General features: G+C 40.2%; 1 protein-coding gene across 2 annotated transcripts in view; it reads right to left on the bottom strand.

Moving 5' to 3' along the window:
* Window positions 1-11768: 11768 nt before the first annotated feature.
* CDYL (chromodomain Y like) overlaps window positions 11769-14585 on the bottom strand; it is a 101595-nt gene continuing 98778 nt past the window's right edge. For both annotated transcript variants that reach the window (XM_074827533.1, XM_074827542.1), the window contains one exon: window positions 11769-13605. In XM_074827533.1, coding sequence (XP_074683634.1) covers window positions 13447-13605 — 159 coding nt within the window. In that variant the 3' untranslated portion in view covers window positions 11769-13446. The remainder of the gene's footprint in view (window positions 13606-14585) is intronic.

Genomic DNA, 14585 nt, shown 5'->3' with positions numbered 1-14585 from the left:
AAAAAAAAAAAAAAAAGTTGTGGAGAGAAGTGGTAAAGTTGCACAAAAGATTTTGCTGTTGCTAGAAAAGGGAGGCTAGAGATAAGTGCTGCAGACTGTTTCACCCAAGCTAATGCTTTTAAACTTGATTGGTTGTTCTTAAACAAGGTTCAGAAAGTTTGTCCTTGCCCCACGGTACTGTGGTTAGACAGGTTGCCTGTTGAATTGTGTCCCTGTAGCTGTTCTGAGGGTGTTATTGCCAGCAGAATAATGTGCTATTTACCAGGTTTTGGAGGCATTGGGGAATTATGAAAGGGATCTGTCACTCCTTATTTTTTCCTTCTTCTCTCCCAATAGCAACAGGCTTGTCTTGGTGATGGAAAAGGTTGGTACATGGAAAATCCTGAGACAGTCTGTCAAGAACAGTAATGGTTTGAGATAGTGAAAAAACAGTTTCAAGATATTGTAAAGAGCTAGGGGAAGCCTTCTGGGAAGGGAATTGAAGCCAACCAAAGAGAAGTCTGGACTATTAAATTAATTAGCCTGTCATGAGGTTTTTGAAAGCAAAGATGGAGCTCTATTAACATGTTGGCTTCATGGCTAGTGGGAACTGGCTGGAGCCTGTTCATCTGCATGTAGTTTTGGGATGAATTAGTGTCTTAAAGCCTGTGGGTTTTGTTGAAAAATGACATTTTGAAAGAGGCAAGTTGGCTGCTAGGAGTCGGAATCACAACAGAGCCAAAATAAGCTTCATATTTCTTAACCCGCGTGTCACTGTGAGGTCCACATTACCCCAGATGATGTGCAAATGCACAAGGACTGAGCATTGTGAGCTGCCAGGTTTTGGCGAGAGGGGGGGACAGGAAAATAAACTACAGTCGTCCGTCACGTAAAGATGTGGCAGGTAAGACAAAGACTCAGTTATTCCAACCTGATAACATTTATGAGGAAAGGGAGAAGCCAGCTATAGAATAAGAAAAAGAGCTAGGGATGTGAGTAAACTGAAATCTCAGACTATGACTTCAGTGTTTGGCACAAGTCAGAAGAATAAATAAAGCACTGAGATGGTAGGGGGCAGGGAAGAGAGAAGTGTCAAGAGTAGCATAAACAGTGAGTCTCGAGCAAGCGTGCTGTGCATTGTGTTAGCAGGCATCAGGTTGGATTTGTGGGAAAGATGGATAAGAGCAAAAGAGCCTAAAGGGTTTGAATGAAGGCGACCAAAAGATTGCTGTGCTCCAGTCCTTTTTGTACTCTGGTATGAATTGGGTGCAGCTCCATGGGACTTCAAAGAGAAATACTGACATAATGCTAGGAGAGAAATAGGCTTTCTTTTTATTAGAAAAGATGCAGATTAGATAAAATTGTGATTTATATGATTCTGAGTATCTGGGGAGCTGGCATCAAAGGTTGAGAAACTAGCAAATTAAAAAGGCCCCAAAAGAAACAGAACTTGATCCCATGGGACTGCTTATTTTCTCCCGATACAAAATGATCACTAAGAAAGATAAACTTATTAAAATTAGGTAGTAAATATAATTTTGGGCAGATTGTAGCTGACAATGCTCATGGCCTACCTCATGTATGTGTGAACAGGAGATTAGGAGACTAAATGCCTTAGAATCTTTAACAAGGTATGGTAGCAGCTCTGGTAGGTCAAGCTAGAAGGGTGTCAGGCTTCCTCTAGCACCCCTGTGTTTCTTTTACTTTTGCTGACCTTTTCAGATGGTGAGTGGTTTTATGTGTCCTTATCAAAAGCTATTATGAGCATTGGTAAAGTTCTGCTTCAAGGTTGCAGTTGGATAGAGGCAACACAGCAGAGAGGGGCAAAGGGTGTTAAATATGTGGATGGATACAGTACTGATTCGAAAGGCAAGGAAGGATATAGTTCACGGCCTTTGAGGGACTCCTGTTTCATGTGGCTCCTGCCCCTTCCCTCAGAAAAGCTGAGGGACATAATTTTTTATAATTTTGTATTTCCATATGATTTGATCAGGGGATGCATAATTCCTGCTAAAGAAAGAAAACTATTATTTAGATCAACTCTTTCTAGACAGGAAAAGCCTGTGCAGGTCGAATAACAGTGCAAAATCATTGCACTGTTCCATCTTATGTTTAAAAAAATATTAATTTTTTTGTTTATAACAGAGGACATCAGGGAGGATGCCTGACATCTACCTTCAGAGTTCCTAGAATTGCTTGTGAAAATTTCCCCATCATATATAATCTTGGATCAAGGATCTTCAAAGCGAAGCTCCTGAAGCCGTGCCAGCAGGCCCTGTTTTGTAGTTTTATGAACACTTCTGATCTTCGCAAGTGTTGAATTCAGAAATTCTGCTGGAACAATGTTAGGTCAGTGTGACAAGGGGATAACATTGAGTTTAAAGTTGTCTTGATACAAAGATAATTGGGTGACTTGTTTGTAAAACATTTTTTTTAAAAAGAAGAAAAGTTACTAAAAAAAGTGGTTAAAACTCTTATGATGGGCAAAACCTTGTAAACATTGGTTAAGTTTTCCATGGAGAATATACATGTGAAAACTGCATATTATGCACTGTGTGCATACAATCAGCTGTTTATGTATTGCAAATATATAAGGGATTTTAAAAAGGATAGATCTAAGCAATTTCCCACATGCTTTTAGTGACAGCTCTGTGTCTAAACCTTATGGTTACTGTCAGAAACATCAAACTTCACCGCTATCTTAGAGCATAGGTTTGTTTATTTACACAAATAAAAGTAGGGATGGGGGAAAATCTGTAGCTAAGATTTTTGAAAAGTTGGAGGTCATTTTGCTTTGCTCCAGGGCTGTGCACACTGCAATATGCTTGTCTGTTAAACTGGTTTAGGGTTGTTTACCCATTCTGGGCACCTAGCCAGCCTAACTTACAAAACTGTAGTTATCATGATTGTTAGAATAGTTCCACTTCTTCCCTCAGATTTCTTCTGCCTTGCTTCTTTTCTTTTTTGAGGAAGTCTTAAATTTTCCTGTCAGTTCTGAGGAGACCCTAATTTTCCCCTTAGGGGTTCCCACAGAGATGCAGAGTTCCAGAGGCTCTCTGGCACTCTGACAAATGTAATCCTTCCAGAGGCAGCAACAAGCCAGAGTGTTGCTCCTCGGGATCTTTGTAACGTCTTTGTTGGTGACATGGACAGAGAGGAATAGAGTGCACCCTCAGCAAGTTCTCTGACAACACCAAGCTGTGTGGTGCAGTTAACACGCTGGAGGGAAGGGATGTGCCATCCAGAGGGACCTTGACAGGTTTGAGAGGTGGGCCCGTGCGAATCTCTTGAAATTCAGCAAGGCCAAGTGCAAGGTCCTGCACATGGGTAGAGGCAATCCCAAGCACAAATACGGGCTGGGCAATGGGTGGATGGAGAGCAGCCCCGCAGAGAAGGACTTGGGGGTGTTGGTGGATGGAAAGCTGACTGAGCCAGAAACGTGTGCTTGCAGCCCAGAAAGTCAACCGTATCCTGGACTGCATCAAGAGAAGTGTGGCCAGCAAGTCAAGGGAGGTGATTCTCTCCCTCTACTCTGCTGTTGTGAGACCACATCCAGAGAACTGTGTCCAGCTCTGGGGCCACAAACATAAGAAGGACACAGACCTGTTGGAGCGGGTCCAGAGGAGGCCACGAAGATGATCAGGGGCTGGAGCACCTCCCCTGTGAGGACAGGATGAGAGAGTTGGGGTTGTTCAGCCTGGAGAAGAGAAGGCTCTGGGGAGACCTTATAGCGGCCTTCCAGTACTTAAAGGTGACCTACAGGAAAGGTGGGGCGGGACTCTTTATCAGGGCGTGTAGGGGTAGGACAAGGGGTGATGGTTTTAAACTGAAAGAGGGTTGATTTAGATTAGATACAAGGAAGAAATTCTTTTCTGTGAGGGTGGTGAGACACTGGAACAAGTTGCCTAGGGAAGTTGTGGCTGCCCCCTCCCTGGCAGTGTTCAAGGCCAGGTTGGACGGGGCTTTGAGCAACCTGGTCTAGTGGGAGGTGTCTCTGCACATGGCGGGAGGGTTGGAACTGGATGATCTTTAAGGTCCCTTTCAACCCAACCCATGCTATGATTCTATGATCAAATCCCTGCTGGTCTCAACCAACAAAGCCAGGTCTTGCTGCTAGAAGACCCACAGTGTTCAGGGTTTTTTAATTTTATGGTTTAACACAGAATTGCTAAATATATGTCTAACTTGAAGGCTGAGAGGCTTTGGCATTTGTGTTGTTCCTCATTTATGGCCACACCATTTCTGTGGCAGTTGCTGTGTCGGTGAATACTTTTGAAGCATTTAGATGCCCTTCCACAAAACACGAATTGAAAAGAAAGAACTGGCACCAGCTGCCACCCAGCAGCTTTTGGACTGCAAGTACTGTGAGGCGTACCTATGGTTTGAAGGCCCTCGGTTAACACAGTATTTACTGCACTGTTGTCTCTGGCCTCATGGTCTCCAGGAGGAATAAGCCACTGCTTCTCTCAGGCTCCTAGATAACTCCTTTCCAACTCTTCCCAGTCTGCTGCACTGGCTAGACATAGATGTGGATGGCTTTTGTTATCAGCAAGAGCATACTGGAAGGTGCAGTTTCATGTTGCTGGTGTGATCTGGGATTGCAGCTTCCTTCATGAGAAAGCCTGAGAGGTGGTGATAGTGTGTTGATCTAGTGGGGAAACTGGGCAAGTCTGGAGTCTTAACAATGTTGTACTCTGCTGTTTCATCATCAGCGATTTGCAGGGTCAAGTACGGCAGCAGTCCAGGCACGGCGCATGGGTGCCTTTGCGCAGCTCTTTGAACACAGTTCCTGTTGTGCACAATAGGAAAAACAGATGTAAAAGATCCTTAATCTCAGCTGTCATCCTTGCAGAGGAGCTGTGCCTCTCATGTGTTTCATGTAGATTCTGGGTGGGATGCTCTGATTCTCCTTTGTCCCTGCAAGTGGTTTCAGTTTGTGATGAGGTGGTGGTCTGAGAGAGAAAATCCAGCGCTTATCTTGCTTGTGCCTTGTACTGCTGGGCTGCTGTGTCTTCAGTGATAAACTCATTTCTGGGGAACGTGCTGTGTGTCCTTGCTGTTAGTGCTGAAGCTCTTCTCAGGTTACACTTGCTCTTCATCAGATGAACTTCGAGGAGCACTGGGAACATCTGACATGGGGAAATAATGATGGTCAGGTTATTGTAGATTGCTGGCCAGAAATTTTCCATCAGAGAATTACCTGGGTTCAAACCAACTTCCTGGGGTACAAAACTCTGCTGAGGATTTCTGAAGTCTTTGAATGTAAAGTCAGGGACTCACTCTGCATGTCTTTCTGTAGATGCTGGCAAAATGACATTTATTTTCAGCCAACCAGCGCCTCTCAGGAACTTCTGGACAATTTTTATATGGCTTATTCGTTTAATTATTTTATATATATCTTAGTGTTACAGACTGCTGTGTTACTTGCTTATTTAGTTTTGAAAGTTCAGTAGTCAAAACCAATTTACCAGAGGGGGAATTGAAAAGGCGAGATCTTAAGTGACATGCTGAGAATCAACAATAACCGGTTCAGTGGCAAAATTGCAGTTTTAATGCCTCTGTGTCAAGAACTGTCTAGAGGCAGATGTGCCACATCTCTTGTTCAGCAAGTTTTGCTCCCAAAGCATTAACTTGGTACACAAGCATTGGGTGGACCTATCCTGCTATTAGGAAGTGTAGTGAGGGAACTGAATGGCATGTTAATACAGGTAACCAGAGATTTCCTGAAACTCCTCACACATTTTCAGGTTTTGAGGTAACCTCATTAATAGCATTCTTGTGTGCTTACAACTTTTTTTTTTTTTTTTCATTGAAAACTGTATTTTGAACCAATTTTGTTTAAACTGTTTAATGTCTGTGAAAAATCCATCTGCTGAACCACAATATCTGAATCTGTAGCAGAATGTAAAAGAATTGAGTGATGTGAAAAACTACTGTTGTCCTCCTCTGAATGGTTGGTAGTGATGCTGGGGGTATCCACTGTAGGGGAACCTGAACTGTAGACCTTGGGGCTGCAGCTTTTAAAGGATTAAGTACAATAGCCTATCTTCTTGTGCCAGGACCTTTCAGAAGTATTGGGGATCTGAATTATTTAAGTATTTATTCTACTTCAGAGCTGAGTTATGTAAGGTCTCCAAATTTCCTGCTTTACATCATTAGGAGTAACAATTTGAAAAGATCTTCTGTTGAAGGCATAAGAAATAATTCTGCTGCCCCACAGACTAATGTCAATAACTTCAGATGCTTATGATTCTAGGGGAAAATAAATCTGTTTTCATGAGCTGAAACAGATTGTCCAAAATGTCCAAAAGATTGTGGAGTTGTTGCCCCTGGTTCCTCCATCAGACTGGCTGTTGTGGTTTATTTTGCTTCAAGAAAACTGATGTCAAGACCTGACTTTTTTTTTTTCTTTCTGTTCCCTTGGATGCATGGACTTGTTTCATTTCTATCCAGAATACAAGTTTCTGTCAGCATGAATGAACAAGTAATTCCTTCAGAAACATTCAAAAAAGAAAGTGTGACTTCAATTATTCCTAGACAGTATAATGCTGGCTTCAGAAATACTTCTGTGGATGTTACAGCCCAGCTCTTGAGATGACAAAGTTAAGTTTGCAGACTGCTATTTTGACATGACTGGTCTTGAGAAGCCTACCAAGAAGCAAGCAGAAAAGCTTTTAGTGGACAAGGTAGCTTCCCTTCGCTTTCTTATTTTGATCCCCTTGATTCAAGGGGTCACCCAGTTTAAAAACTCTCAGCTTTGCATTGTTTTAATTTAGTTAAATGTTATTTAGCATCCAAAATAATTCTTACAGCACATAAATTCAGAGTTTATCAGTTTCCAGCTTAAATACTCACCACTCTTTCTGAGCGTAAAGCCTGTGAGGGGGGGGGGGGGCGTGGTGGAGAGAAGAAAGGGAAGAAATACGGGGATGTGTCTGTCTTGACATTTGAACATGGAAAGAAAACAATATTATTTTGTCACTTTTACTGTACATCACATAGTGTAAGCATGATTTCTGTAGAAGTGTGTGTATCGGTTATTCCTGGCTTAGCAGGTAGTTTTAGGTTTGTTCTGTTTTAATAATACTGTCTGATTAAAGATCCCTATCCAACTTGACAAGCTCAGTGAATTCCAAAAACGTTGTATTTGTAAGGAGTAGCATCTGCGTTTCACAAAAGTTGCTACTGGCAGCAGTGAGTTTACCCAGCACATGATTGGGGTGACTTTGAGGGTGGCCTCAGTGAGTGCCTTTTCCTACTGAGACAGATGGTACAGTGACTTTAGTGAAAATTAATAAGGGGGAGGCAGAGGAGACAAGCAGGGCTTTGAAGATTGATTATATTCTAGGTTTTGCCTAGGAATCAGAACATTTTGCTGGAGATGGAAGTAAACGGTTATAATGAATAAGTTGTGGAAAGCAGCATCTAGGAAATACTGTGTTTTTACAGCATTATGAGTTGACTTCTCACCCTTCAGAGTTACATGGTTGCTCTATAGTGTGTGTTTAGTAAGTTATATCCAGAGGACACAGTAAAGATGTGTTACATTGGACCTAAAGGCTCACACTATATGCTATATTCTTAAGTAGCCCACGTGGTTACATTTCAGTATGACTGCCAGATTACTGTTCGGATTGATTGATTGAGGCAGATCTTGGAAAAAAATGCAAAATTTCAAGGAGCTGCTGAGGCCAAAGCAATGTTTCAGGTGCTGTAAAAGGCATGTATTTGTTTTGCTTTCAGTATTGAAATCCTGTTTATCCTCAAAGAAACAAATGCATTCTTTTTCTTTGAATAACTTTTTCTTTATGCTTTTTAACAGACAGATAAAGGATGATCCCTTATCGTACCTGAAACATGCAAATTGGTCTGTACTTATCTTTGTTATGTGTGATTTGGGATCATTCAGCACAAATGTTGGGTTCTCAAGGACTAAAGCATGCAGTGTTGCAGAGCCTGATGAGCCTGCAGTTCTAGCCATAGAGGTTGTTTGGTGAGGACTGCATAGTTGGAAAATGAATGCAAGTAGGTTTTTTTCACAGAATGGTAAAGGTTGGAAGGGACCTCTGGAGGCCATCTGGTCCAACCCCCCTGCTTGAGCAGGACCCCCCCCCCAGGACCATGTGTGGACCCCTTGTGAATATCTCTAAGGATGGAGACTTTACTACTTCCCTGGGCAACCTGGGCCAGCGCTCGGTTGCCCTCACAGTATGAAAGTGTTTCCTGCTGTTCAGAGGGAACCTCCTGTGTTCCAGTTTGGGCCATGGCCTCTGGCCCTGTCACTGGGCACTACTGGAAAGAGCCTGGCTCTGTCTTCTTTGCACCCTCCCTCCAGGTATTGATGTGCATTGATGAGATCCCCCCCAGCCTGCTCTTCCTTGTGTTGTCCCTCCAGGAGATATAGGGTGGTTGAAGTCCCCCACGAGGACCAGGACCTGTGAACGTGAGGCCTGTAGCCAGCATGAATTCAGGCATAGGTACTGGTAATGTGCTCTACACTGCTGTATGGAACAGGCATATGTCCCCCTGGTGTTCTTGTCAATTGTATCTCTTCCAGCATTGAGGGTGATAAGAATGAGGACTTAAGGGAGAAAAACTGCCATTCGTTTATTTCTTTCTGCAGCTCCTTTGACTTCTTACCTGCTGTTTCTTGGCTGTTTCTAATTCCCTTTACTTGTTGTATTTTTCCCTGTGCAGGAGGGATGAGGAGGACCAAAAGAACTCCATCACCATTTTCTTTTTGTATGGCACTTCAGAATCTTTGCACACCAAACCATTCTCCATCCAGTGAAGAAGAATTACCTCACGAGGTAACTCTACGTGAGTTTTTGTTTGTTAGTAAAGTCTGGTGCGTGACTTAATCTGCCAGTCATGTCCCTCATGAGTAAGGAAAAAAAATGCAGAGACCTGTGAGTGAAGTGTTTTCTAGAGACGTCTCAGGGGCTGTATGAAACAGGACCCTGGTGATCTTGTTATACAGGGGCTCTCCTCCTGATACTTCCCTTGGAAAGGAAAATTCACCTGTGTACCATCTTCAGTATAATTGAGCTCCCATGCTGCATGACTTAAGGCTGCCAACTCAGCCTCTGCTACAGCTCTGTAAGACAGCCTGCATGTTGACAGCTGCTGGCAGTTCCTTAGGATGGAAAAACCATACAGCAAACTAATTGAGGTATCTCCTCCCTCCTGCTCTCTTCAGAAGCATACTTGTCATGTCCCAGATGCATGTGAAGTGCCTCAGCTTCCACCAGCAAATCTCAGTAGAGTATAGGCTCCATTTATTGAAGAAAGTCTCTCCTGTCCACTTGGCCAGAAATGTTTTGTTTGCTGCCTCATTCCCTAGGTGTTTGCAGTCCTATTTTATCCACTATTTGGGTAAAGTATGAAATATATCAGTGTAAAGAAGTTAAGCAGTTTATAGCTCAGCATTATGTGTTTTCTTATTAAGTATGCCTAACTTTAAGAAATGAATCTCACCTAAAATGATGATTTAATTCCCCTGAACCTTGTTTTCAGATGATAACGGTGGAGCTTCTGAAGCAGAGAAGTGTTTTTTAGCAATGTCAGGACTCACTGAAGGAAACTGCTTTAAATCCAGGATTCATGCAAATTAGGAAGTTTGAACAAGGAAAAGACCTATAGGTGAGTTTAGATCTTCAGATTACCCCAAAATACCTTTTGTTGTAGATTACTGAGAGCTAAAACCTTGCTCTGCTTTCTATTTTTACTCTAACCTATCAGGAAGGTGTGGTTAAGTGTACACAGGTGGCTTTCAAACAGTTCCAAGTACATTCAACCCATGGTGCTCTTGCACTGTTTCCTGACCCAGAGAAAAGTTCTCTTATTTTTTTCCAAAAATGAATGTGATGGAACTTCTGTGGGGAAATTATACCCTATAGTCTGGCTGCAGTCCAGTTACCAATGCTTGTTGATTTGTGGTTTGCTAGTTACCTATTTCAGGAGGAGAACTAGAACCTCAGAAAGATTCCTACTCTGCATTATCAAGGCTCCTGTGCTACTTTTATGTTTTGGCACCAACACTGACAGTTGCTTTACAGTGTGTCTCTGCTCCATAAGGAATTGCACAGATTGTGTAGTACAGTGATGTGATCAAGATAGCAGACAGACTTGACAGGAGACCTTGGGGCCAAGACTGAGCAAGGCTAAAGCTAGCGAAATTTTATATTCCAGTACCCTTATTCCACTAGCCACTGCCTAGACTTCTGACACCAAACCACATGTTATGATTTACTTTCATGTGTGAAGGAAGAAAAAAACAAGGACAATTTCTTCCTTGTTTAAAAAAAAAAAAAAAAAGCCATCTGGAAGTTCTCTCAGGCATCATTCAGAGAGATACTGTTTCTGTTATTACATTGCATCAGGGTCCAACAATTCATGATGCTCCAAAATTGTCCAGGTGAAAGTTGTTCACACATTAGTACTAGAATCAATGTTGAAAAGCAATTTTAAAGTACCAGCTGCTTCTGTGAGGCTGCCACTCCAAACAAGGTGCCTTAGAAGTAATGCTGCTCCAGCAACCTCCCCAGGCTGCTCCTTGGGCCCAGCCAAACCTTTGTGGCTACAGTTGCATTCAGTCAGCAGAGGTTTAAAGCTGGTGTTTCAGGTTAGTTTATCTATGCAGTACTGCAAATTTGTGTCAAACAACACAGGAATCAGCAGTGAACCAGGCTAGACAAAAACCTGTGTCTTCTGTGAAGAAAAGCCTTGAAAACACTCATTTTAAAATGTCTTAAGTCAGTTTTTATGATCTCTCAGACCTTCTTGCTTGCTATTAGAAGTCTGTAATTTTTCTGTCTTTGTTCTATTATGGTTTTGCAAAGACTAAACTAGACTTGACTGTAATTTTCACACACATCAGAGGATATTTACTGACCTATACAGAAAAGAACTGGACAGTATTTTCCTGAAGAATCAGTATCCCTGTAGTCCAGTATATTGACAAAATGTTTACATTATTTATGAATGAGAGCATAATTTGTTAATAGCTTTTACTATAAAGGTAGGGCAATTGCACAGTGACACTGACAGCGTATATGAATTGGTCTCAACTAAGGACCTTCCCATCAAGACAGAAATTTACATGGTCACCAACTTATTCACATCTTAATATGCAAATTGTAGGCAACACAAAAAATGAAGAGGAATTATTTGGGAGGAATTATTTGGAAGGAATGCACCTTCAACTGATTTAATTCTTCTAAATACCTCTAGATCCAGTCCTGTCACAGTGAAGTTCTTTCATGTTTAAGAATAATCCTCCAGCTGAAATAGATGTGATCTACAGCCCAATACTTCTTACAGATGCCAGAAAAGGGACCTTCATATGAATTCAAGCTGAATTCCAAAAGGTTTAACATTACAGAACAGTAGGTAAGGTATTTTTCCTTCTTCCTTTCAAGAAAATCAAATTCACCTAAGGAATTCATACTTTACTACAGCATTGTAGGGAAAATGACCTATTTTTAAGAGATTGCAATGAAACATTTACTTAAATGTTCTTTTAGAACTGTAACAAAATAATTAAGAGTAGAATGACTTCCTCTGTTTTCTTCCCTATCTACCTCCTCTAAGAGAAAACTTCTATACAGTTTACAATAAAATGATTTTCAGGTTTTCATTTGAAAGAAATTAAGAGCTTATGTTTAAGAAAATAAAACATAAATGTTGAAGTCTTTAATTTGCAAGATTTGTTTAAGCAACTCTTACTTTAAAACCAGACCTGAAATGTCTTTGAAAAAGACAACTACATGAGAGAACCACATTTAAAATGTGTTAAGAAATATTAGTTTTATTTAACCAGTTTTCACAGCTGAATATTTATTCTATAAAAACTTTACAGATTGTACAGTTTATATATAGTTCAAACTACTAGAACAAAAAAGTAGGTCCCACAGATGCAAAAATACTGTACCAATCCAAGGTAAAGGCAGATTTACACACTGTACAGCTCTCCACTGGGAAGGGGAGGTGGGTCAGTTCCAAGTAAAAACTTCAAAACTGTACAAAAATAAGGTTTGATTTCTTTTTCATTCTTCATAATACATTCAATAAGATTGCAAGCACAGATACCCAAGTAATAATAGGTATCTGCAGTCAGGAATCAATAACCACTCCTGAAAGGAATGCAAAATAGGTCTATTTACACAGGGCACTCTTTTACACCATACTGTATATAGTGTATATTTAAAATAATAAAAAAGCATAGACAAAGAACATTAAACATCTAATATAAGGTAGTTTTTTTTTAAAGGAGTTTTTTTTTACTTAATAGTGTGCCAAAAGAATTTTAACTTATTAAATAATATATTCTAAGTGAACCTAAAATTTATGAACATAAAATGCATTTTTGGTGTAATACATCAATTAAACCAGCAAATAGGAAAAAAAGAACCAAAACCAAAACCCAAACTGTATATAAAGTAGTATTCTCACCCAGCAACAGAAGCACTTATGTAGTTATTTAAAAAAAAAACAACAAAAAAAACAAACCCAGAGAGACTATTTTAAAACCCACTAAAACTAACTTATAACTTAGGATATTCATACATAAGATATTCAGTGATTCACTAATACTGCAAAACAAGCTTTTTTTTTCCTTTTTTTTTTCCTTTCTTTCTTTCTTTCCCCTTCCATTTCCCTCCCACTTTCCCTCATTCCCCTTCCCCAAGAGACAGTGGTTTCTTCATGGTATCTGGGTAAGAATTAAACATTTTCCTGCCCCCTTCTTCCCACCCCTCTATACCTCCCCCCCAAAAAGGACAGAGTGTTTTCTTAGCATTAAACCTGAGCACACTCTCTTTTGGGGGATATATGATTTAATCTCAGTAGGGTTTAGTTCCCCAAAATTCTAGAATGTTCCATTATACTTGAGGTATTTCAACCTTCTTCTGAGACAATGCCTTGTATCTTAGCTGACTCACTGGGCAGTGAAAGTAAGGGCTGGCTAATACCCGTTTCAATTCTGTATGCTAATGAAAAAGAAAAGCATTATTCCAGACTTCCCTGCCACACAGAAAATAATGCAACACCATTCACTTTTTAATCCGTTCTCTATTTGATACAGTACTAGCCAAAGATAACAAAAACTAGAGCCTTTAAAGAGATGTTTGGTAGTGCACTCTATCATATTTTTTTAGCTCGTGTGTGTGTGTCTACATACACACTGACACACATATTACATTATATATATATAAAAGACATATATATGCACACACACATTTGTGTGTGTGTATATATATCTATAAGTAACAATCAGGGAGAAAGGAGTTTTGTTCAAATTTAAGTGATACAGTACTTTCAAACCCCTTGTCAATAAAAGGGGAGGGGGAGGGTCCACTCCTGTTCCCAAGCTGAGCAAGGGGTGAGTTTCTATAGGTTTTTTAAATGGGCATATTTTGTTCGCCCTGATGTCCAAGAAATACAATTCCAGTGTCAATGGGCATCTCATCAGAACTCATCAATTTTCTTCTGCAGATATTTTAACATTGAGTCCATCCCTTGTGCTGAGCCCCAGATTTTCTTCAAAACTTCACACTCCTTTTCATTTGCTTGTTCCAAGTCCACCTTCATGATGTTACGTACTAAAGCTTTGGATTCTTCAAGTACCTAGGCCCAAAACCAAATGAGGTGGGTTAGTATTACGTGAGAAGGGAGCAACATGTGCACTTGCAGGTTTATATGGATGCATCCCAAAGTTGATTATGAACTTAAGCTTATCAGTTCATGGACATATCATGACCCTGAGAAACATTTCTCAGAGTCTCTCTTGTAGCATCACACAGAACTTCCTTTACCTTATACAGCACAAGTGCACAAAAATGTGGAAATAATGAAAAATCAAAATCATAACTATGAATATATATCTCTATATATCTCTGTGGTTTTATACTGGTAACTAGAGAAAACTCTAACTCCATTTTGGTGAAGGCTAATCATAACACTATTATCCAGATCTGTTCTCATAAGTAGGCGGACCTTGAATTTCTTGAGCATTTAAAATACTGAAAAAATTCTTGTTTGCTTTTCCATTTAGAAAACTATTAATCTGTTTCAAAATCCAAAATTTCTAATGCACAGAGCAGTTACTTTGTACTGCATCTCCTCTCATAAGAAAGCATCAAATATTGGTACTTTTAGCTATCTTGGGCAACTGCCAGTTGTGGACACAACCACAAATGCACTAGGTGTTACTCATAAAACTGTAAGTACAAAGGCAAAGACTGCACTTATTTCCTTGCTAATTTAAATTACAAGTCAAGATTTCTGTGTTTCTGTGAATTTCTTAGGGCAGCTGTTTACTCTGTTGACTAGAAGTCAGACTTCTGCAACTATGTTAAAACAAAAATCTATTGTGGAGTCTAATGCTATTTTAATGTTCTTAACCACAATGTACTATGGCATATGATAAAGAAGAGTCAGATACAAACTTAAAAAAACATCCTCAAAAACCCAGAAACAAAGAGATACATATGACTGTGTTAAAAGACATTGCTACACTAGAACGTGGTCTTTGTTTCATGAAAATGGTCTTTTTTTTAGAAGGGCATAATGATGTAGTCTAATCTAAATCATAAAAATGTATTGTA

The sequence above is a fragment of the Strix aluco genome, chromosome 1 (assembly GCF_031877795.1).
Source record: "Strix aluco isolate bStrAlu1 chromosome 1, bStrAlu1.hap1, whole genome shotgun sequence".
Taxonomy (NCBI): Eukaryota; Metazoa; Chordata; class Aves; order Strigiformes; family Strigidae; genus Strix; species Strix aluco.
The sequence above is the reverse complement of the archived record's forward strand: the minus strand, read 5'-3'. Positions and strand labels throughout refer to the sequence as shown.